Source organism: Heterocephalus glaber, unplaced genomic scaffold, assembly GCF_053883595.1.
Source record: "Heterocephalus glaber isolate CG9 unplaced genomic scaffold, H.glaber_assembly_v1.0 deba00001452, whole genome shotgun sequence".
Taxonomy (NCBI): Eukaryota; Metazoa; Chordata; class Mammalia; order Rodentia; family Bathyergidae; genus Heterocephalus; species Heterocephalus glaber.
This window is the reverse complement of record NW_028258302.1, coordinates 8,500,906-8,526,325: the sequence shown is the minus strand read 5'-3', so window position 1 is coordinate 8,526,325 and position 25,420 is coordinate 8,500,906. Positions and strand designations below refer to the sequence as shown.

The window sequence follows — 25,420 nt, the reverse complement described above, 5'->3', positions numbered from 1 at the left end:
AATAGTACAATAAATCCAGAATATTTTCATTTTGTACTATTTTCAGCCTCACATACTTCAAAATTACAATGATACTAAACACTTTCAAAAAATTTTCATTTTGTACTATTTTCAGCCTCACACACTTCAAAATTACAATGACACTAAACTTTCAAAACATTTTCTAGTCCAAAAAGAAAATGCTGAATATAGTAAAAGAGAAAAATAAGCAACTAGATTGAATTATCAAGCATTTAAAGAAATTAAGAAACCTGAACACAAATGAATAATAAAATAAATCCAGAATATATTTTTCTTTTTTTTTTTTTTTTTGGTACCAGGGATCGAACCCCGGACCTTGTGCTTGCGAGGCAGGCGGTGGAACCACTGAACTAAATCCCCAGCCCAAGAATATATTCTTATTAATCATCTAAGGTCAAACTGTAAGATTCAAAACAAGAAATTAATGCACAAATACTACTGTATCTTCTGTAAAAAGTAAGCCACAAATAGAAAAGTACCCAAACATATAAATGAAAGTAAACCAAGTAGGTTCATCCAGAAAAAATATTAACAATAAAACTTACGTCTTCAATGATTTTTACTGCTTCTTTACTAGCTGCACCTGTTATAAATTAAAACACACATTATTATTCCCAGGATATACGTAAGTAAAAAGTTAATTTCCTCTAAAGTGGGCTATGGTCTGAACCAAAATTTCTCAAAAATGGTACAAAGAAATGCTACATCAATATCATCTGTGGTACCTGGTAAAAGTAAGGATAACCATGTCACAGACCAATCCAACTATATTACAATGTCTGGTATAAACAACAGGTATATTAAATCATTTGCATTCTCAAAAAAGTAAATCACACATACCACTTCTTTTCCCATCCACATCACTTTGCTTAACCACTCTCTCCAGAGACAGAGGGATACAGTTCCTTACATAACATAAAAAAGATATTACCAATAAGAGCCACTTAAACTAGGCAACACTCATCTCTGCTTTCTAGCCAAATGTCTTTACATCAAGTCATACCTTTTGAAACAGTCTTAGTGATCCCTGTAGGCTGGGCAGCAGGTATTTTTGCCAATGATACCACATTGGTTATGACTGGTGTTGTATTTGTTCTTGTAGAAGGGAGTGCCATCATAGCAGTTTGTGCCTTAGAAATACTTACTGGTTAAAATGAACAAAAGTATTAAGTCCTGATATAAACAAAAGGCTCAGACAAAAAACACTGTTTAACAACTAAGTTTTCAAAAAGCAATGTAAATATTAACTCTGTATAATATTGGCTTGGGAGATTCTAATCAAATTAGTGTTCACTAGGGCTTAACTAGAGCCTGATTCTGTAAAATGAGAAGATTCAAATGACATATGATAGGTAAAAATACATGTATCAGCTTCAGAATTAAATGGGCTACTCTATTAGTGAATATTAAGACTCCTACACTTACACATGCTTTGAATAAAAATTTAACATGACAATTTTTATAAGTAGATGAGGGAACTGTCCATTCATATAACACTGATATTCTTAAGCCATATTACAAAATGAATATTCTACCACAAACCAGAATGGTCCCAGGGAATAGATGGTAACATAAAAGTTCAGCACAAAGCATATATGATTAAGGTAATGATTAGTAAGACTGCCAAGCCAGGCAAAGAACCTGAAAGCAGATGGATTCTATCAATCAGGCAGCAAGCACTTCAGACCTCAATAAGAGAACATAACATTTATCTAATACTCAGAAAGTGATATGTAGGAGAACTACTTTAAAAACATGCCAAAGGGCCGGGGATTTAGCTCAGTGGTTCCGGAGCCTGCTTTGCAAGTGCAAGGTTCTGAGTTCGATCCCTGGTACCAAAAAAAAAAAAAAAAAAGAACATGCCAAATATCTATCTATTCTTCTGAATATTTAGACCACATTAGCTGTCCTACTTGCAAAATTATTTTATCCTTAGCCAGGAAAAACTTTACTACCCACGAAGAACTGGTCTACTTTATTTTTTTCTGAGATAATTAATGTGCTGTTCTCTTTTCTTTGGTGAAAAGCAATCTACAGATCAAATCTTACACCAGTCACAGTAACTATATTAGCATACTTCTATCTTCTCTTTGTCCTGATTTTCTATTTATATTCCTAGTTTATTAACTGAATAGTATGCATCCTTTAGTATTAAAACTATATTTTCTGTATATATAAATTCAATCAAAAGCAATCAAATCAAATTTTTCTATAAAAATTAATAAAAGGACTATATTAAAGGAAAATTTAAGAAAATTCATGCTCTTTGAATCCAGTGAAATTTTGATTTTATTATATTATTTTCCACTGGGTATGCTGATGGTATATCCTAGCACTAACATAAAGATTCCATTAGCCAAGTTTAATTTTACCTTTATTTTGTGAAAGAAGATCATTCATACTTTGTTGATGACAAAACTTCAAGACACAAAATAGGTTACAGAAATGTTTGATATTGCCTCGCCATTTTATGGACTCACTTAGCTTACCCTGACGATTACAACCATCACACTTGGCCATCTGAGAAAGAAGGCATGAGAAGAAACACAAAATTATAAAACAATGAATAGATAACTTTAATAATAAATCAGAGACACCATGAAAACCAGATACTATATGATGAGCCAGTTACAATTACAAAATGTAAGGTTCATACCTTAAAATACTTTAGCTAAAATAAATGTTTAGGGGCCAGGGATTTAGCTGAGTGGCACCGTGCCTGCCTCACAAGCCCAAGGTCCTGAGTTCCATCCCCAGTACCAATCAATCAATCAATCAATCAATGTTTAATTATTTATTTTATATAGTTTTATGTCTTAAACTGGCAGAATTACTATAAAAGTTCTGTTTTAAAAATTACTGATGAAGGAATCTAAAGACAGGCTCTATTTTAAAAGATTAAGAAGCAGCATACTACAGAAGAAATATGGGGCTGTGAAGTCATAAAGACTGATTAAGTCAACAAATATCTAATTAGACATTCTCTGTCTGAAGCACTGTGATTGGTCCTGCTCATATAATGATGAAAAAGAGATAATCTTCCTCCCCAAGAAAATTACATTTTGGGGATGAGGCAAAGAGGTAGTCACTTGACTAGTATGCTATCTAGTTGTCATCTACCAGCTTCGTTGAGGGCATTTAACCTCTCTGGACTTCACACCTTTTCCTTTTTACACACTGGCAATAACACACCTACCTCTTGGGACTGTGGTAAGGATTAAATGAAACAATAGTAATGGAACACCTGACATGTATTAATGAAAATAGTGGTTATCACCGTCAGCCTTTCAGAAAGGTAATTTTTTTTAAAGTAAGTTGGTAAAGTTGTCAGTTATTGTCCTTTAACCTATGAAGTGAGAACAAGGTCTGACTCCAAATTTCTCTGTGTAACCTGAATGAGAGAGCCACCTAAGGCAACATTATGTAAAGTTCTAACCTAAAAGAATTCAAATTTTCAAACAAGGTCAATGTGCCTTATAAGAAAGTGAAAATAAAAGGCACAGAAGAGTATGAAATTCCTAACATATGAAAATGACTGACATATTGTATTCCTAAAATGTACCGATGTAATCAATGAAAAACTGATAATCTGAAATAGAAAAAGGTCCAAAGGGGTAGGGGAAGTGGGAGGGGCAGGGAAAAGGAAAGAAGGGAAAGGAAAAATTATGAGAAATGGAAAAAATGGAAACAAAGTCTTCATAAATAGGGAAGGGTGGAGGGGGTGAAGGGAGGGCTAGGAATGGGGAAAAAAATAAGAACCAAGATGCATCATGTAAAGATACAAATTCCCAATGAGAAATGTAAATGTGTTGTATACCTACAATGTACCAATAAAACATTAAAAAAAATAAAAGAAAATGACTGACAGCTAGTTTGATAACACACACTATATAACTTATTGAATTGCTACAATGTGCCCAAAATATACAAATTTAATAAATAAAAGATACATAACCTCAATCAACATAGTCTCCAGAAATCCTTAACTTTTTCTCCAAAGATTTTGTCTGTATATTCAATCAAATTTTGTACTAATGGCTCATAATTTACTTTACTCAGCTCCAAATGCTACATTTTTCTTCACATAATTTGAACATACAGAAAATAGTTTGTACTAACTTCATAAAACAAATCACTGTATCACATTTACCTGATAAAAAAGGACTGTAAATTTGGACATGCACTCTTCACAACAAAACTCTTCTAATTTTCCCTCCAATCGATTTTCTACCAAGTTTGGGGATGTCTGTGAACAATAACTGCACATCTTACAGTAGTTTCCCCATCGTTCTCCAAAGTCTCGAGCAGAGAGGAATTTGCAAACTGAGCACAAAAAGGGATGAAATGAAGAAACATGAAACTCACATTAACTTCAAGGAGATAAATTGATTTTCTATGGTCTTAGACACAAACTTTAAACAAATGTGGATATAAACTTTAATTTCTAAATATATGACATAATTACTTGCCTCTAGATTAAAGAATAGTCTCTATATTCACAGAACAAACTTTTTAAATAAAATCACCTTTTAAATATACTCTAAATATAGACCACCTGTTTCACAAACATCATAGGCATAAACATTTCTTAAACCAAGGAGCCTAACTCCCTGCTCTACAAACAGGTACAAGAATAAAAAGATCTCTAATGTTATAGCTAAATGTATGAGATTTTTATGCTAGTATCATTGATTTAATTCTACTTTGACAGTTTTTCTTTACTGAGATTATTGCAACATATAAAAAGAAAGACGTCAGGGGTGGGGATGTAGGTCAATGTTAGGGCGCTTGCCTAGCACGTGCGAAGACTTTGGTTCAATCTTCAGCACTAAAAAAATAAAACTAAAAAGATATGGCAGGGAGGGTTACTGGGGATTGAACCCAGAGCCTTCACACTGAACTACATATGTAGCCCTTTTTATTTTTTTATTTTGAGACAGAGTCTCATTAAGACTCTCAAACTTGGAATCCTCCTGTTTCAGCTTCCCAAGAAGCTACAATTACAGATGTGCACCACCATGCCCAGAAAAAAGACAGACTTAAAACTAAAGTATAAACCCAACATACAAATGCTCAAATTAGACCTCATAAGAGAAAAATTATTGGGCCAGGGATTTAGTTCAGTGGTTCTGCCACCGGCCCCGCAAGCACAAGGACCTGAGATCGATCCCGGGTACCAAAAAAAAAAAAAGAGAGAGAGAAATTATTTGACAATTAATCATGTATTTGTCCAGTCATCATGAATTATTTTATATTATATACTATGCTATGTGAATAAAATTGAACTCTTTTCTTTACCTTCACTACAGAATGGCTTATCAACTCCTGAGAATCGCACAGTCTCCTTTATAATTTTCTGCAGTTTACAGTAGTCACACATTGCCATAACTTTATTTTTCTTTTTGTATTCATCAGAGCAAGTCTTGCAACAGAATAGAAACATTTTGCCCTGCAGAGAAATAAGTCACTGAGATCGAGCTAAACAGCTGCTTTAAGAAACCTTTGAGATTCCTCAAAAAAAAGAAAAATAGAAATTCCATTTGATCCAGCTATTCCCAGATCTCTAGGTATCTTCCCAAAACAGTTAAAGACATTATATTACAAAGATATATGTATACCCACATTAGCAGCATAATTCACAATAGCTGAATCTTGGAAGCAACCTACATGTCCATCAACAGATGAATAGATAAAAGAAAATGTGGTATTTATACACAATGGAGTACTACTCTGCCATAAAGGAAAAACTTGAGTCATTTGTAGGAAAATGGACATATCCTGAGACCATAATGTTAAGTGAAGTAAATCAGCAGGGGATTTAGTTCAGTGGTTCCACCACCTGCCTCTCAAGCGCAAGGACCCGAGTTCGATCCCCAGTACCAAAAAAACAAAAACAAACAAACAAAAAAGTGAAGTAAATCAGACACATAAGCTTAAGTATCACATGGTTTCTTTTATATGAGAAACCAAATATATTTAAAAGTACAAAATTAAATGTGGGGGGGACACTTTTTCCTTCACATTTCAAAGCAAACTGAGTAATTGTCAAAGACAGAGACAAAAGTGCATCTACTGGATGCAATCCTTTCAGGAGTGTGCTTTACCTTGTAGAAAAGCAGTTCTGGCTTTGTAGCAAACATCTGATTACATTGCTGACACTTCAGCTTCACAAGTGTATGGGCTAAGGCAACCTGCTGGGATTGTTCAGCTAGAGTCTGGAGGCCAGCTGGGGCAGCACCACTAACAGAACTGGAGGAAGAGGTGCCACCTCCTCCTGCTGACACCGCTGACCTGGAGGGCGTGCTCACAATCACTTGACCTTGAGGTGGGAGTGCTGCTGAAGAGTTTGTTCCTTTTGGCTTGTTAAATACATTCTGAATGAACACAAATAAAGCAGAGATTTTACCAACTGAAAAAAAAATGTAACTTACTGATTTTTACTTCCTCATTTTAATAAATTCTCCCTCAAATGTTTTTTACATCTTATTTCTCAGAGAAAGTGTTTCAATGACACACTGCTAGTATAGAAGAATGGAGAAATGGAGCATTAAAAGATAGAGGCCTGGAATCCAGGCTTTTTAAAGATCTCCTGGACAGAGCTCTAATAAATTCAGCATGCCTTTCTTCTCCCCCAAGGTACTCTCCTCCTGCAAGTCCAGCAGTAACCAACACCTGATGGCTATTACAGCACAGTGGCCACTAGTAGTCTCTCTCGCTCCTGGAGCCAGTGATACCACATCAGGCATCTGCCTATCTGCAGGATCACTAAATTCTATTTTTTTGTGTGGACTGAGGTGAGGAGAAAATGGGACAACTGGATGCTTACAATTCCATGCCAAGGGGCATCAGGTATCTGGCCCAGGATGAGGAAGAGGCACATGAGCTCCGACAGGCTACCGTTCAACTCCATACAACCTACTCAACCCATACCCTATTTGACAGGGAAGGAGCCAAGAAAGAAAATGGAAGGGAAGGGCACCTTATGCAAGGACCCCAAGGAAGGAAGCCCAACATCTGGGCTGAAACATTTTGCAAAAATGATCTCTGGGATTCTAGATGAGTAGATTTTTTTTTTTGGTACCAGGGATAGAACTCGGGTCCTTGCACTTACGAGGCAGGCAGACAGCAGAACCACTGAGCTAAATCCCCAGCCAGAGTAGATTTTTTATTTTAACTTACATTTAAAATTTTCTAAGTATCAGCCAGGCATGGGTGGCACATTCCTGTAACCCCAGCACTCCAGGAAGCTTAGGTAGGAGGATCACCACGAGTTTGAGGCCACCCTCAGCTACATAGTGAGTTCAAAGCTAGCCTGGACTACACAGCAAGACCCTATCTCAAAACAAACAAAAAAACATTTCTTTTTTTTTTTTTTTCGGTACCAGGGATCGAGTTCTGGACCTTGCGCTTGCAAGGCAGGTGCCGGAACCACTGATCTAAATCCCGTCCCCCAAAAAAACATTTCTAAGTATGGACCTTCAGCAATCAATGTTTTGCCTAAGAGAACTACATAGATGAAATACTACCTTCAATCATACCTGGAAAGCCACTACACAACTGGAGCTGCAGAAGCTGTATATAGTTCCATTTGACATAGCTAGGTGGTACTGAGGAATTGCTGAGGTTTTACAACTATGACAGGAAACCTGGACACCTTGATGACAAAAAATTAAAAAACAATGACTATGTTACCCCAGTGAACAAATGACCCAAAATTCTAGAAGTAAAAAAACAACAAATAGTACAGTCATACTTCAGTATCCTCAGGTTTCTAGTTCTAGGATTCCCCAAGGACACCAAAATCTGCAGATGCTCACCATATATATAAAATGGCACAGTATTTGTATATAATCTGCATATATTTTCCCAAATATCCACTTGTATACTTTAAATCATGTCTACATTACTTATGATAACTAATAAAATATAAATACTATGTAAACAGCTGCTATACCACCTAGGGAATAACAAGAAAAAGTCTACATGTTCAGTATAGATGAAATTTTTTCCCCTGAATATTTTTTTTTCCCCTGAATATTTTTAATCTGTCTGGCTGAATCCATGAAAGCGGAACCCACAGATATGAAAAGCCAACTATAATAAACACACATACACAAAATCAACAAACTTTATAATCAGTTCTAAATCTAATTACAACTAACCTTATTAAACTCCCACTTACACAACATTTTCTCACATGTGAAACTATAAAATACACACCACAACTATTTAAACTAAAAAAATCAGTTCTTTAAAAATAAGTCAATCTTGAGTTTTTATTTAACCATATAGATAAATTTAGTTTGTAACAATATGAGAGAAAAGTAGTTATGGTCTTTTTCAACAGTTACTAAATCTATAAATTGATGAAATTTAAATATTACCTGAAGAAGTGACAGTTTTAACTCTGTATGCAGATAAACAATTAATAGAGCAGAAAAGCTCTGTTTTTCCTGAGTCATTTGTAGTCTCAATCATTTCAGCTGAGGGCCTCAATGATTTCCCCAGGGCATATGGAGGCATTTGGGCTGAATTCTATTAAGAAAATAAAATAACATTTAGATACTTAGTTCAAGTGTGTACGATTAAATACTGGCCCCCGCCCCAAAGGCCACCTACCATCACTGCCATTCCTGAAAATATTTGAACATGACAATGAACATGACACTCTAAGTATTAGGCTGTTTTGAAAGTTGGGATGTGGGAAACACAAGTTCATTCAGACAACAATAAAATACAAGCTGAAGAAAATTAGATAAAAATTAGATATTTTAGTGACAACAAAACATGTTACAAGTAATGAATGGGGCAGTCAGAACAGTTTTCTCATCACAAATAACCAGAGGGAACCAGACAGTCCATGAACCAGAAGGCCATACTCAGTATAGAACCGGACCTCAGTCCAGCAGAGTCTACCATCTTTATGGCTACTTAATTTATAAGACTCAGGGGCTGGGGATTTAGCTCAGTGGTTCTGCCGCCTGCCTCGAAAGTGCAAGGACAAGAGTTCGATCCCTAGTACAAAAAAAAAAAAAAAAAATTTATAAGACTATTTAGCAAGAGACAAAAGTGATGCTTAATGCACATCAGGAGATCCTACAGAACTACCTATTTTTCAAGCTAAGTTTCATAATAAAATTTGCCTGTAAGTTTACTCATGTTTTAATAATAGTGGCTATTATTTATTATTTTTAATGTTTACCATGAGCCAGATCCCATGCTAAACAATGTATATATACTGTAATCATAGAATTCTTTCAGTAACACAATGAGGTACTTTTAAAATTACATTAACAAAAAGTTTAAATTAACTAATTCACAGACAAGGGCTGGGAGTGTAGCTCAGCAGTAGAGTGCTTCTCTACCACACACAAGGCCTTGGGTTAAATCCCCAGGACTGAGGGGGAAAAAAAAATCACAAGATAAACACAAGTAGGAAATAAAACATTTCATCAGACTATAAAGTTCAGGCTCCTAACCACTACACCATCCCGTCCCTGATAAACTAGATGGTCTCTCAGTAACAGAGTAAATGGCAAGGAAATATAAATGTAAAATTTCACATAATCTTCCTAGTAAAAGAGGAACCGTATTTATGCACTTGGTACAGTACAATACTACTGTAAAAAATTAAGGATGGAAGTGATTTTTTTGGATCATTTACAAAATAATAATCTCTTCCTGTGACAGCAGTAACCAGACTGCCAAAAGTGGCAATTCCCAGGAAAAAGATACTTTTTAATGATGAATAAAAACTACCAACTGATCAGAGAAATTAAAGAATCAAAGTTTTGCTAATTGAAAAAAATTTGTACTCTTATTTTTTAAGAGAACTTTTTTTTTTTTTTTTGGTTTTATTGAGACAAGGTCTTACTATGCAATTCATATTGGCCTTGAACTCACTATGTAGCCCAGGCTGGCCTTGAAACTACAGTGATCCTCCTATCTCATCCTCCCAAGTGCTGGGATTACAGGTGTGCGCCACCACACCCAGCTAAAATAACTTTAAAAATCCAAATCACTCAGTAATAAACTGACACAGTGATATATTTAGAACCAAATTAACTCATTAGTTATTGCAATAAATAAGATTAAATTATTTTAATAGGATGAGATTGCCAAAATAACTACAATTCATTCCAAAACACATTTTAGAATGAAAAAAATATACTTCCTTGAGATTCACTGATTTTTAGAAAGTTTTAACTTGCTCAAAGTTTATTTACAATGTTTTCTTCACTATCACTATTTTACAAAATACTTCACATAACCAATCATGAAATTACATCTATAAATTCTCAGTCATGAAGAAAACCTTAAAAACTGACCTATTTCACCTATATCATGTCATTCCGCAATCATCTCTACAGTATTAAAATCTATCCTATTTTTCTGAAGAGGAAATCACACATAAGGATGAAAGGATGGGAGTTCACTCTTTTATTTTGCAGTCCATCTCTGTGCAGCCAATTTAGGATTAGATTTAACTATGTGTGACAGACTGATGTTCATACCTGCTTATATGCCATGAAACTTGTTGAACTAAAAACCTTCTGGGATTGGCTAGGTCCACAGCTACTATAGCAATAGCTCCCGCAGTTCTCACAACAGTTCATGGTTAGGTTGTTGGTGGAATGAAATTTTGAAAAACAAGCATCACTACAAAGACCATGTACCCCATTTTCATACATAACTTCAAATCGAGTCTAGGAAATAGAAACACACACACATACAAAATAAGCAGAGCCAGTTAAAATGTCTCTGATCTTTGAACAGAATCTCAAAGTAAAAATGTCACTTACATCAGCATTTTTTTGACACATACTGCACTTAGTTGAAATACTATTGGTATATATGGTAACAACAGGTTTTTTCTTTAGCTCATAAGAAGACAGACATGACTGACTGCAGAAATCTTTGCTAGCAGAGGAATTTTCAAATTGGGTTGTGATCACATCCTTTGGATTTAAAATGTCTCTAAAAATAAATAAAAGGCAAAATGAAATATGTAACAAATGTAATTCGTTCCTCTTTGTAAGCTAAAGTAATATTTACTAGGGGGCCGCTATTGTATAGTGGGAAAAAGCCCTGGATAAAGCATCTGAAAATCTGGATTTGATGACTAGTTCTGTTACTTCTAGCTGAGTGATGATGAGTAAGGCAACTACTGTGTCAGTTTCCTCATGTGTTAAAATGAGGTTTATGATCTCTAATTATTAGCTGTGTAGATGAAGAATTATATTTAAAATATAACCAGCCAGATGCTCATGGCAAAAAATTTCATTTGCTGGAGCCAGTGGGACTCGATTCAGTGGCCACCTCACAACTCCAGACCCTAAGACATACTTCCTTTGAATACCCAACCACTGCTAAGAGTAGAAGCATGACTGAGACAGTAAATAATTTTTTTTTTTTAAATTAAGATTTGGGAAAAGATGATGTACCAAAGATTAATATAAAAATTAGCATGCTATATTTAGCTATAATTTAGAATTTAGCTATAAATGAGAGAGGAAGAACATAAATAACTGAGTTCTGTGAGATTTATGGAGACATTTTATAAGACCTAATTATTGCAATAAGCATTGATAGCAATACCCTGGTAAACAGGAGCTAAGTATTGCTATTCTTCACACAAGAATAAAAATTGAAGGAAATAGTCATTAAAAACATTAGTACAGGCCACAAAGACAAGAACAATAATGGCAGTAATATTAAATGTCACAAGTATAATGAGTAATTACAACATGCCAGGCATTATTCTCTTCATTCAAATTACCTAATTTAAATATCACAATAATGAAGGAAGTATTATCATTTCCACTTTACAAATAAGGATACCAAATCAGAGGTTAAAACACTTGTCAAAGTCATACTGAGGGTAAACAATGATACCATGACATAAACTTGGGCATTTTGGGGTTAATCATTCCACTATCCTGCCTCTCATATTATATACCTTTATTATCCAAGCCTGTTCCATGATAGATATGAAAGAAAAACAAAAATTATTTTAATTTTCTAAAATTCACCTAACCTTAAAAACATGACTATCTTTGAAACCAAATGGATACTTATATGCAGATGAAGGATTAACTTTGGAGAAAAGTAGCTTATTTTTTTACTAAAACAGCAATAAATCTTATTTAATAAGGTGAATCTGCCACTGATACATATAAGTTAACAAATGAGAATAAATTCATAATGAAAATATGTACATATAAATACAAATAGACTCTAAACCTTATGTATCCAAATGAGTATTTTTTTTTTCTTTTTTTCCAAATGAGTTTTATCCCTTTTTTTTATCTTGGAAAAACACACCTCTTCCTATGATAATATGAGCTCAAAACATTCTTTTCTTATTTCTTTTTTTTTTAATTTCTCTTCTAACTTACAGAAACCCAAAAAAATTTTTTTTTAATTTTATGGTTAAATCTCACCATTTAACAGCAGTATTCCATTTAATCACCTAGTATACTGACCTAATAAGGTATCAAGTAGCTTTTGGCAATTTGTAAAAATTTGGCACATGCTGAAAAGACAGATTTGTCACCTAACCTAGTCTAAACAAATATTTTATAGACTCTGAAGGCAATGGCAAATCTAGAGAACAAAACAATTTTGAAGGGAGTAAGGGATAGCTCAGTGGTGGAGTCTCTGCATTGTATGATGAGGACCTAGGTTTAATCCTCAGCACCACACACACACACACACACACACACACACACACATACACACACACACATACACAAGAGCAACACTGTGGTAAAAAGTAAAAAAAGTCACAACCAATATACATTTGGATGGATAAATAATGCTGTGATCTTCAAAATTTAATTCATTTTAGCCTGGCATGATGGTACAAGTCTGTAATCCCAATACTCAGGAAGACTGAAGCAGGAGGATTGCAAGTCTGAGTCCCACCAAGGCAACTTAGCAAGACCTTGTCTCAAAATTTTTTTTAAAAAGTTAAAAAGCTGTGGATATTGCTCAATGATAAAAGTGCCCGACTTCAATCCTCCAGTACCAAAAAAAATTGTTTAATTCATTGTATTCTGATATTTGATATGATGAAACAAAATATCTTAAAAATAGGAAACTAAATTTATTCTTTCATATCATTTTCATTAAAATGATAATGTATTAAAGTAAGGTGTTCTAGAGCCAGGGATTTAGCTCAGTGGTTGCGCCACCTGCTGCACAAGCTCAAGGACCCAAGTTCCATCCCCGGTATCAAAAAAAAAGTAAAGTGTTCTAAAGGTGTTTTAGAACACAGTAGGAATATTTAGGTGGAATATTTAGGTAATATATTTAAAAGCCCCTCTCTCCTTCTTAGTTGGACATTTTCATCTTAGCAGGATTAATTCTTAGATAATTTAGGCTAGGTGGATATGATAGTGCACACCTGTAATCCCAGCACTCAGGAGGCTGAGGCAGGAGGATCTCTGTGAGTTCAATGCCAGCCTGGCTACATAGTGAGTTCAAGGCCAGCCTGAACTACATAGCAAGACCCTATCTCTAAAAAACAAAACAAAAAAGATAACAAGCTAACACACCAAGCAGATAAACTGTTATATATCTCCAAAGTCAAAAGAAAACCCTATACATTTTGTTATATATACATATTACATTAATTGTAAGTAGTGTATCATGATTTGAATTTTATTACATTAATAAAATCTCACTTACTAAGTACTTGCGATGTGGTAGGCCATGTGCTAACTTTGTGCTATTAAAACCCTAAGAAACTGCCTCGCAAGAACAAGGTCCGGGAGTTCAGTCCCCAGTACCAAAAAAAACCCCTAGGAATTAGTGGCACACACCTGTAATCCTAGCACTGAGGGGGGGGGGGGCAAAAGCTAGAGGCCAACTTGAGCTACATAGTGAGTTCAAGGCCAGCCTGAACTACACAGTGAGACACTGTCCAAAAAAACCAAAAACATAAACAAAACCTAGAAATTAGATATTATTTGCAAATAAAAAAATGTAGGTTTAGAGAAGTTAAAATATCTAACCCAAGATCACTCAGCTAGTTTAAGTCACAGTCACAATTTAAAACTCAAGGGTTTTTTTTGTGTGGTTTTGTTTTTTGAGACAAGGTCTTGCTCTGTATCCCAGGTTGGCCTTGAACTCACAATCCTCCCACCTCAGCTTCCCAAGTATTGGGATTACAGGCATGCACTACCATGCCATTCTCTCTTTTTGGCAGTGCTGGGGATCTAACCTAAGGCCTCTCCCATGCTTGGCAAGAACTCTACCACTGAGCTATATCCCTAGCAATAAAACCAAGCTCTTAACTTTTCTTACTCTATGTTAATGACCACTGCCAATACAAATTTTTTAAAATATCATCTGTTTCATTCCTGTTTCCACTCATGGAAGCTGCTGGCTAGCAAGAAGACACATATCTCATGGTACGGGATTACAGGGTGGCCCCTGAATCTACTTCCATTGGCTCCAGTGGATGAAACCTGGCTGGAGCTGGAACCTCACACTACAACCCTGGAATTATGATAGCACAGAAATAGGCAAAACATGCCAAATTCTTCAAATATACTAAGACAGAAAAAGGTTTACATAACTTTGCTGTTTCTTCCTCTCTCTGCTTCTAAGCATTATTTAAAGCAATAATGACCTCATGAAAGTTCACAAGGATATTAGAAACAAACATCTATAGTCATGACCCCTTAGGGTTTTTTTACCTTCTAAAGAATTAACTTTCACATACTACTGTTATTATTTTATTCTAAATTTCAATAACTTTCAAGATAAAAATAATCTTAATGGTTGCTCTTCACAATTATAAGATATACAAGTGGTCCTGTAACTCCCACAAATAGTTTATTTCTTTCTATAGTAAAATTTACACTAAGAGAGACAGGAAACAGGTTTAGGCAACACTTCTAACACTAAGTCACTTATCTGATGTTGAAAAAGTAAACTAATTTGCAAATTCCCAAATAAGCTGAAAAGCAACTTCCAAAGAAATGTGCTCAATACATTGAAAGAAACACTAGCATCTTTGAAATAAACTATATACACATTTGAAAAAGTAAAGTGAAAAGGGATGTCATTAAGAATTTGATACTTGGGCCTGGAATCTAGCTCAGTGATTCCGGCACCTGCCTCACAAGTGCAAGGTCCTGAGTTTGATCCCTGGTACCAAAAAAAAAAGAATTTGATACTTGGAACAGTTTGTGCAGGTTTTCTTGGGAGGAGGTTGCAGGCAGACAGGTGAAGAAAATCCAGTGATGCATCGTGTAGAACAGAAGAGCTGAGTAGATCCTGTCTTGTGATATGCAGTTTGCCCCTTATAAAGCATTTTTTTACAACCAGAACAAAAAACTTGAATAGCTATAGCTGGAACTGAAGGAAACAATATATTTGGGGCAGATGATGGGAGAGAAAGTTGAAAGCCTGGGGTCAACTGTTGAGCTAGCAAAACAAATATAAAGAAAAAACAGTTTTAGTATCAAAATGAGGGCAAATACATTGTTTTTGTTTTTTTTAAGACAGGGTCTCACTTCGTAGTTCAAGCTGACCCTGAACTCACTATGTAGCCCAAGCTGGCCTGGAACTCTCAGCAATCCTCCTGCCTCAGCCTCCTGAGTGTTGGGACTACAGGCATGCACCACCATAACTGGCTGTAAATATATTCTTTGATAGTACAAATTTTCTCAGCTTTGAAATCCAATACTAATGAAGTAATAAGTACTCCAAAACAAGGAATTTTAAACTTTTTTTTAACCATTACCTATAGAAAGGATTACATTTTAAATTATAACGTATTTCTCACATACATATATTTGTGGGGGTTGAGCATTGTTTAGTAACTGACACAGGCCAAGTATGGTGGCACACAGAGGTAATCCCAGCACTCAGGAGGCTCAGGCAGGAGGCTTATCATGAGCTCAAGGCCAGCCTGAGATACATAATTTGCTTAAGGTCAGCACGAATTACAAAGTGAGACCCTATCTCAAAACAAAGCAGAACAAAACATACACCCATACACAAGTAACTGAAACAACAAAGTTTCATGAAACAGTACATTTTCTTACTACATGCATCATATTTTGATGTAATTTTATTCTATTTCATTTTTTTAAATGCTGGTAAAGACCAGCTCCCACTGTCTGAAAAACATGAAAGAAAAAGACACAAGAAGTGCTTTCCCTTAATTCTACTAGATAAAATAAACAATATTAACCATAATAAACTTTTAGAGTTCAATTTCTTACCCAGAGGACTTTGGTTAACTGAAAATACAGCACTGATTTTCAGTTCACTTCCTTGAGGTTTTGGCTGTTGGGCATGTGCATACTCCTTTTTTAAAAAGAGCAAGAGAGAGAGAGAAATAAATATACTTAAGAAAAACTAGAAACTCAACCAAATACTAATTCTATCATATTCATCACTTACAAATCCTAATCATAATTACCTTTACAAAAGTCAGAATTTATAATGTTTTGTACTAGATTTAATCTTTGCAAAGACACTCTTTTAGAACCGGAAAATATTTTTAAAAGTTACATTTATTTTTTAAATGTAATCTTGATGTATAATACATAGTTATTCCGATCTGGTATATTACTTGTTTTTTAGAATGTATTTACAAGAAAATGATAAATAAAGTTAAATATGAAAGATTCAGAATTTAGAGCTAAATTAGTTAACTGTAGTCAACAGACTTACCAGCTGTCATATCTATTCACAGCAGAAAAGATACAAGAATTTCAATGCAATCTGCTCACTATACACAAAATCATCAGTCTAAATCAGATTAATCCTTAACATATTCATTTTCTTTTTCGTTTTGTTTTGTCTTTTTGAGACAGGGTCTCACCATGTAGTTCAGACTAATCTTGAACTCACTATGTAGTCTAGGCTGGCCAAACTTGTAGGGAGTCTCCTGCCTCTGCCTCTCAAATGCTGAGATTACAGGTGTGCATCACCACACCCAGTTTAACATATTCTTTAAAATGCTATACAATAAAATGCAATCTTTGAATACTTTAAATGTCCATCTATGTATCCTTTTTTTGTACTTTTTTTTGGTACCAGAGATTGAACTCAGGACCTTGTGCTTGCGAGGCAGGCATGGTGCCACGGAGCTAAATCCCCGGCCCCCATCTTATGCATCTTTTAAAACAGTTTAAAAAGAAACCGACTTCTTTGAAAAACAGGAATAAATAGTAGTGGTATTTCGCACCCAGCAAAATAAACCATTGTTAATTTCAAAATTACCTTTGAAGTTTCTTTAGACCATTAGATACTAAAAATAAGGAACCACTGCATTAATTCACCATTTCCCATGATATATATTATCCCACCAAAAAAGGTGCTCCCTATAAGACAGGAACTATACGTAGGTTCTTTCTTTATAGGCCCAGAAAGATGTTCAGTAGCTTGTCCCAGTTCACAAAGACAGTAAGTACACAAATAGTAATCAAACCCAGGTGCCTCAGTTCCAAAACCCATGCTGTCTCCCTCACAGATGTACAAATACAGTGTCACTGCTACAGTGAATTCAAACTCTTGCACCCAACTGAAATTAAGTTCCCTTGCTATAGTTTCTCCCACCTCCTTTCTCTCACAGCACTTATCATAACATTATTTCATATTTATTTGGATTATAATTAATGGGTAACACAATCCCCATACACTGGACTGGAAAGACTATATCCACCATGTATAGAAATCATATCTGTTTCTTCACCTCTGTATGCCCAATACCCAGCTCAGTAAATATAGCACAACAGAGAAGATGATGGGTTCTGACAGAAAATGTAATCTTGACTCTTAAATGAGTAACTGAATCTTTCTTAGTTTCAATTTACTTATCTGTAAAATAAAGATGATATTACTTAATTCATGGGCCAATAAAGTAACGACTTAAAAAAAGGATATAGGATGATAGACACATAAATATGCTAGCTCTCACACTTATTAGTTTCATAATTACAGCACCTAATAAATATTTGTGGAATGACTGAATACAAGTCCATTGAACTGGATGTTCTTAAATATTGCTCTATACCTAAACAATTATTTATTGCAAAGAGGTAGATGTTTAACATACTGTACACATTTCCTTGTACTTATCAGAAAGAATGCTTAACATAAAAAAACTATTCTGCTTTATCATCATCTCAATCTCTTAATATTTTTACATCACAAAGTAACTGTTCTAAATCTTCTTCACTCACAATATTTCCTCACATATTTCTGCTCACGTTTCAATTTCACCAGCTAAAAATAAGCAACTAAAAACTCCCTCTCAACCTCCTAATTGTCCCCTCCACCACAACTACAAACTGATCAGCCAATTGTCCTCTTACCTCACAGGAAAAAGCAACATTCTTAACCACAGCTAAAAGAGTGCATATGTTCTGAATTCCATCCCTCTCCCTTCTTGGGCATTCCATTCTACCCTTCATTTTACACCTTTCTCTGTTTCCATAATGTTTTCTTCCCTCCTGGTTTATAAATTAATCTGTTCCCTTAAGAACTGCCCTCTCAGCTAGGTGTGGTGGCGCACACTTGTAATTCCATCATTCAGGAGGCTGAGGCATATGGATAGCAGAGAGTTTTAAGGCCAGCCTGGACTACATGGTGAGTTCAAGGCCAGCCTGAACTACATAGTAAGACCCTGTCTCCAAAAAACAAAAAAGAAAAAGAAAAAGAAAAAGAACAAAAGAAAAGAACTGCCCTATTTTCTCCTTTCCTTTATAACCAAACTCTAAAACTCTAAAAATACTTTTCTCTACTTCTTCACTTTGAATCCTCCCAAACCCAATACAATCAGACTATTAGTTCAATTGAAACTCTTTTAATTCTAAACCCATCATTCCACCAATTGCCTAATCCATAAACACTTTTAAGACTTCTATCTTACTTGGCCTCTCAGATTCATCTGACAGTGCCAATGATTCCACTGTCTTTGGTTTGGTAATTTCAATTCATTACGACCTGTTATTTACAATGAACTGAATATCTGTGTCCCCTCCCCACAAATTTGTACTGGAACTCTCATCCTTACAGTGATGGTATCTGGAGGTGGGGCCTTTGGGAGGTAACTAAGACCTAAGGATGGAGCTGTCATGAACAGAATTAGTGCCCTTTTAAGAATAGGTTAGAGAACTGATGCTCCACCTCTATGTCCTCAAAAAGAAGTAGGTATTAACATCCTGGAAGAAGGCCTTCACCAGAACCTATTCATGTCTGATCTCAGACTTCCAGGCTCTGGCACTACAGGGATAAACTTCCACTATTTGTAAGTCATCCACTCTATGGTAATTTGCTATAAGAGCACCAAATAACTTAGTGCTACAATTTTCATGATTTGCCCCCTCTGAAACTCATGTTGAAATCTGATTCCCAAAGTAACAGTGTTTAGAGGTCACATGACCCTTAGGAGGTTTTACAGTTTATCCCAAGCATCACTTGGGCAGCTGTGATTTCAACTAGTTGATGCTTGTATTGAATAAATTTGATTAAATTGCCATTTTTACACTTCCTGTTATATTACCTTATAAAATCAATGAAAAATATGCAATTTTTGGTCATCTTGTATTTAAATAATTGGACTGGTAAGTGGTTAAGAGGGATGCTTTCTCATGGTTCTGGATTTGTTACCAAGAGCAAGCTGTTACATAGTGAACCTGCTATGTTTTTTCTTCCATGCACATCTGCTCGCCCTTCCACCTTTCCACCTTTCCAAAACAACACCACATACTGACCAGAAACCAATCAGATGCTAGTAACATGGTCTTGGATTTCTAGGCTCCAAATGTTAGCCAAAATAAACTTGGGGGCGAGTGTCTGGGGATTGAACCCAGACCTCAGGCATCCTAAACATTGTGCTACTGAGCTCCATCCCCAGGCCTTTTGACTTTTGCTGTTGTTTTAAGCCAGGGTCTTGCTATGTAATTCAGGCTGGTCTTGAACTTTCTACGTAGCCCAGACTGGCCTCGAACTCTCAGTGGGCCTCCTGCCTTGGCCTCCCAAGTGCTGAGATTACAGGCCTGTGCCACACCTGGCCTTTTTTTTTTTTGAGACAAGATCTCACTACATTGCTCAGCCTGGCCTCAAACTTGACTTGCTGTCCTCTGAGGAGCTGGAATTACAGAAATACACTACTATGCCCAGCTAAAATAAACTTCTTTATAAAGAAGTAACAGCAACAGAAAATGGACTAACAGACAGTATCCTTCATTGTGTGACCGTTAACAAGTTAGTAGCTGTGTCTCAGCTCCTCATGTGTAAGATGGGAAGAACAACAGTATGTAACTCTGGCTGTGAGCGCAGCATGTGGATTAATATATGCAAACTGCTTTCAATAGTGTTCAAATGTTATGGATTATAATAAGCAGAAATAAAAATGCACTGAAAATTGGAAAGCTCAACTCTAATATCAGATAATATTAAATATTTTAGATTTGTCTCTTATTTTCCAATATTCTAATAAGATTCCTCAATATAGCATAGAAAAATCACATACACAATTTGTTCAAATGGCCGTTTGATAATAGTCCACATACTCAATCATGAAAAAATACAGCCTAGTCAGATAGAAGCATTAATAAAAACCAAGAAGAACTAAAAGCTCCCTAAACACTTAAGTTTTCATTTGAAGATGTTAGGGCCATTTCCATTATCACAATTTTATATTCAGAAAAAACAACTTACAGCACAGTATTTGTTAAGTTTATATATAACAAGCAAGGTAAAATGAAAGAAATACTTGATCATAAGTGGGAAAAAAAACAGGTTTGTATCCCAGCTTAGAACACTGGGAAATCACTTACTCCTTTACACTTATTTTCTCTCTGTAAAACAGAAGCTCTTCTATTCTGATTACTGAACATGTACTTTGGGCCAGTCATTGTGCTAGGAATTGGGGATCAGTTCAAGACCAATCTCTGGCTTCAAAGAATACAGTCTAAGATATGAATGTAAGGGAAAGAGTTGAAGAAGAGGATGACAGGATCAGCATGATCAGCATAAAAATAAAATTCACTGATGCCATAATAAAAGTGACATACACTATAAAACAAGAAAAAAATAATTCTGTATCTGAGTAACAGACAATTAAACTTGATCTTAAAAGAGTAGAAAATTTTTGTCAGGCTACCTAGTTTATTTCTTTTTCTGCAAGTAAAAAAAAAGAAAAGGAAATAAAACTGAATAAAATATATCTTTGAGTGACCTGCAAAAAGTTCACAAGAGCACAGATTAGAAAAGGTGGGAAATAGGGCCGGGGATTTAGCCCAGTGGTTCTGTTGCCTGCCTCGCAACCACAAGGACCAAAGTTCAATCCCTGGTACCAAAAAAAAAAAAAAAAAAAAAAAAAAAAGGTGGGAAAGGGGCCGGGGATTTAGCTCAGTGGTTCCGCTGCCTGCCTCGCAAGCGCAAGGACCTGAGTTTGATCCCAGGTACCAACAAAAAAAAAAAAAGGTGGGAAGGATGAATAATGACACTAAAGGCTAAACATGGATGGTCTGGAAATATGTAAAATTCCAGATAAGAAACAATGAAATAGGGAGGAAAAGGGACAGACTCAAAAGCTATTTGAAAGGTGGTATCCTCAAAACCAGGCAAATGGTTACTTCTGGGAGAGTGAGAAGAACAATTTAAATAAGTGTCATGGATGCCACGACTCCTCACCTCCATATCCTGCGGACACTACCTCTAAGACCATCTTGGCATCACTCTAGGAAGGCATGGAATTCATGAGTGAGACAAAAATCTATCTGGGATCTCTATCCTGGAATGATACTACCTGTGCGATGGTGCAAGATATTAAATACTACTTTTATTTTTTATTTTATTATGTGATTTATTATTTTAAAATAATATTGTTTTGATTATGCAATAAAGTCAATAAATATCAAGTATAAAACAAAGGAATTGTCCAAGAAGAAAAAATCTGTGCCAAAATAACTACTTGATTCTCCACAGTAATTTTGGTGTTTCTAATCTGGATCCCTGAAGGGTAGTGAGAAAGCTCTTTACAAACACAGATCAGAGGGCCGGGGATTTAGCTCAGTGGTTTCGCCATCTGCTGAGTTCAATCCCCGGTACCAAAAAAAAAAAAAAAGAAACTGACAAACACAAATCTGTTTCATATTACTGTCCCATTTATGGAGACCAAAATTTATAACAAGGCCCACGAGGTCCTGTAAAATCTGGCCTCAAACTATATACAGAGGCTTATCATAGAAGCAGGACACCATAGGATCTGAAGTCTGAATATCTGGGTTGAATAGTCTTCACCATTTACAAACTGTGGCTTTTTTTCTTTGGTTTTCTCATTTATAAAAGAAAGATAATATGGCTATGAGAGTGATACGTGGCATACTCTAACCATATATAAAAGAATGATAATAAGTAAATATTAAAATATGTCAACACTATGATATAGTATATATTGTACATTGATATAGTAATACCATCTATTATCATTGTTAATCATCATCACCATTTTTATGCCTTTTATACCAGCCCACTGATTTTACAATTTTTCCAAAGAACCATCCATCATTCCAACTCAACTTGTTTGTAGTTTTTAGAACATTCTCCCCCATGCCCTTTGCCTAGTCCATTCATTCTTCATAATTCAGCTTACAAATTCTTCCCTCAGGGAGACCTTTAACCTTAAATCCTAGCCAAAACCAGGTCTGATTCCCTGTTTTAGGCTTTTCTTCCAAAGCACTTGTCATAGTATATAAAATGATTCATCACTTGCATAATCTGTCTTCTTTACTAATCAATAAGCTCTATGAGAGGGGGGACTAGGCTGACTATTCTCTCCTAGATTCCAGCACCTGAACAAGAAATACTTAAAGGAAACTATCAAATATAAGAGAATTTTTAAAATGCCAAATATGAAGAAATGGCAATATATAATACTTTACACATAATCGCTTAATTAGCAAGATCTTTTTCATTCAAAGCACAGAAAACCTAATTAAATCATTATCTTAGTCCAGTGAGGGTGAACCTTTTAGAGCTCTCAGTGATAGCAAATAGCCCACTGCAGCATACACACCACAAGGTTTACCACCACTGTCTTAGTCTATTTTGTGTTGCTGTTAGAGCCTCACAGACTGAATAATTTATAAGGGAAAGAATTTTTTTCTCACAGTTCTGGAGGATATGAAGTCCAAGATATTAGCGTTGCATCTGGTCAAGGCACTGTTACTGTAACATAACGTGGCAGAAGGTAAAAGGGCAAGATGACCCAAGAAAGAACAAGAGAGCAAGAGAGAGCAGACCTGGCTTTTATAACAAGCTACTCTTAAAATAACAAATCCACTCCTGAGATAGCTGCATTAATTCATTCAAGGGGGTAGAAGCCACACTGATCTAATCACCTCTTGCTAGGTCCCAATCCCCAGCAATTGGGAATTAAGTTTCCAACACATGAACTCTGGGGGACACACATTTAAACCACAGCACCCATCTAATGATAAAAAAAAATTATTTGGGAAAAAAAAATCATTTGGGTTGTTTTAACTTATAAACCAGAAACTCCCTAGCTAAAATTTTCAATTCAACCGACAGAACTTTTAAAATTTAAAAATCAAGAGGAAATGCTTACTGCAGCATTGTCAGGTTCTTCTTTAATTTTATCCAGAAGCTTCTGCTGTGGGGCCATTGCTTTGCCACATTTACCATCCAAAGGTTCTTTCATTCTACTTTTTTATGTAGAGGTGTTCCTCAGTTTAAAACTAATAAATTTCTTCTTGGCAATGAATAGTTGGACCCCTAAAACACAACATAAAGAATTGGTACTCAGGTTGCTGGTTTGTTTCTTCTTGTTTATCTATATAAAAAGGTTCAGGGTTCACCAATGAAAAGCAATTCTGGGGCCATGACTAACTATTCTTCCTTTCTGCTCCTTAAGTAGCTACCTTTACATAAAATTCTAATAATAGCTCCCACTATTACAGTATCTTTAAAGACAAGTACTGGGGATATTTGATATGTTAAAAGGAGCTATGAGGAGTTGTTATGAACTTGTCTGAGGGAATGACTCAAGAAATATTCCATGCACAAAAAGAGAAAAAAAAGAAAGAAAGAAAAATAAATATTCCATGCAGTAAATATTATGATTTGGAGGCTCCCATCAGTTTTTAATTCTCAAAATGGGGCATATCAACCTTCATATCCCCACCTTTACTAAACCTTCACAGAGCCCATCAAGGACCCATTTCTTGGCCTAACTAGATTAAAGGGCTCAGGAGTCCATCGCAAGTGAACAATAGGTATAATCTTAAAGAGAGCTACCTGTAGTTTTCAAGGTCTCCGTGAGTGTCAGGTCCCTCTGAACCCCACTTTGCAAACACCTTCCCTTAAACACAAAAGGGTAAAGACCTTTCAGGAGAAAGTCCTTTCCCAAAATTGTAAACGTAAATATTCAAACTACAGCAAAAAGCAAGCTCTCCAAAGTTATCATTATCCAAACAGGCATGGACATGAACAGATGTTTTAAAAGCCTGTTCCAAAAAGAGAAGAACTTTTGACCACTTGCCACTGCCTAGTAATCTACCGCTACTCATCCCTCCCGAGTATCGCACGCGTCCCCAGATTTACCTTTCCCACCAAGAATCCCCAACCCTGTAAGTCAATGCAGTCAGTCTCAGAAGGCGAGCCCAAGACACGCGAGTGCAACTCACCTCGCCCCCGAGGGGGCGGTCTGCAACAGCCGCCACCGTGACGCCAGCCCCGCGCCGCCTTATCACGTGGCGCGGCCTGCTCCACACCCCCACCCACCACCCACCCACCCCCCTCCCGCGCCAGCCCTCCGGCGGCCGCCGCGGCGCGCCCGCCTTTGGTCGCCTCCCCACCCCTAGAGGAGCCACGAGCGGAATTCAGATAGGACCCATGGCCCCCACTCCAGGAGGAAGAGTATATTCTCTTACAAGAATTTTTACCTGATCCATCGGGAAACAACTCCCGGCAAACGGCGCGTGTGCAGCCCAGATCTCCGCTTTCTTTCCCGTCATGCCCCTGATCAGAGCTGAGTGGACCTTCCCAGCCCTGGTCTCCGCCCTTTTTACCCGCCATGCCGCAGAACTGAGCTGAGTGGACCTTCCTACCCCTAATCTCCACCCTTCTTTCCCGAAATGCACCAGACGAGCTGAGTGGGCCGAGTGGGCCTTCCCGGCGTCCCTCTCGCCTGAGTTATGGTTGACTTCTTAAAGAGACCAAGGCTTGATTTTGAAAAATGGGCGGGAGGGGGCTCTGGTATTAGAGTCATTAGATGGTGTTAAAAGTGCCTGGCTCTGTTCTTTAATGGCCATATTCAGAAAGGTGTCCTGCCAAGAAACATAATAATAACTAACTGGGCATGGTGGCACAAGCTTATAATCCCAGCACTAAGGAGGCAGAG

General features: G+C 36.3%; 1 protein-coding gene across 10 annotated transcripts in view; it reads right to left on the bottom strand.

The window, feature by feature from the left end:
• Zmym6 (zinc finger MYM-type containing 6) overlaps positions 1-25,146 on the bottom strand; it is a 36,719-nt gene extending 11,573 nt beyond the window's left edge. Inside the window, exons 1-15 of one of the 10 annotated variants that reach the window (XM_087215336.1) lie at positions 24,963-25,146; positions 24,316-24,379; positions 23,627-23,793; positions 16,263-16,347; positions 15,210-15,459; positions 10,824-10,998; positions 10,536-10,727; positions 8,406-8,556; positions 7,560-7,675; positions 6,126-6,395; positions 5,320-5,470; positions 4,172-4,344; positions 2,394-2,541; positions 1,025-1,165; positions 567-604 (exon numbers count right to left, since the gene is read on the bottom strand). In XM_087215336.1, coding sequence (XP_087071462.1) covers positions 567-604; positions 1,025-1,165; positions 2,394-2,541; positions 4,172-4,344; positions 5,320-5,470; positions 6,126-6,395; positions 7,560-7,675; positions 8,406-8,556; positions 10,536-10,727; positions 10,824-10,998; positions 15,210-15,459; positions 16,263-16,347; positions 23,627-23,719 — 1,983 coding nt within the window. In that variant the 5' untranslated portion in view covers positions 23,720-23,793; positions 24,316-24,379; positions 24,963-25,146. Of the gene's footprint in view, positions 1-566; positions 605-1,024; positions 1,166-2,393; positions 2,542-4,171; positions 4,345-5,319; positions 5,471-6,125; positions 6,396-7,559; positions 7,676-8,405; positions 8,557-10,535; positions 10,728-10,823; positions 10,999-15,209; positions 15,460-16,262; positions 16,348-23,168; positions 23,227-23,626; positions 23,794-24,315; positions 24,380-24,621; positions 24,727-24,950 lie in introns of those variants that run through there. The other 9 variants (XM_087215332.1, XM_087215331.1, XM_087215330.1 and 6 more) reach the window with 9 other exon arrangements.
• Positions 25,147-25,420: the final 274 nt, after the last annotated feature.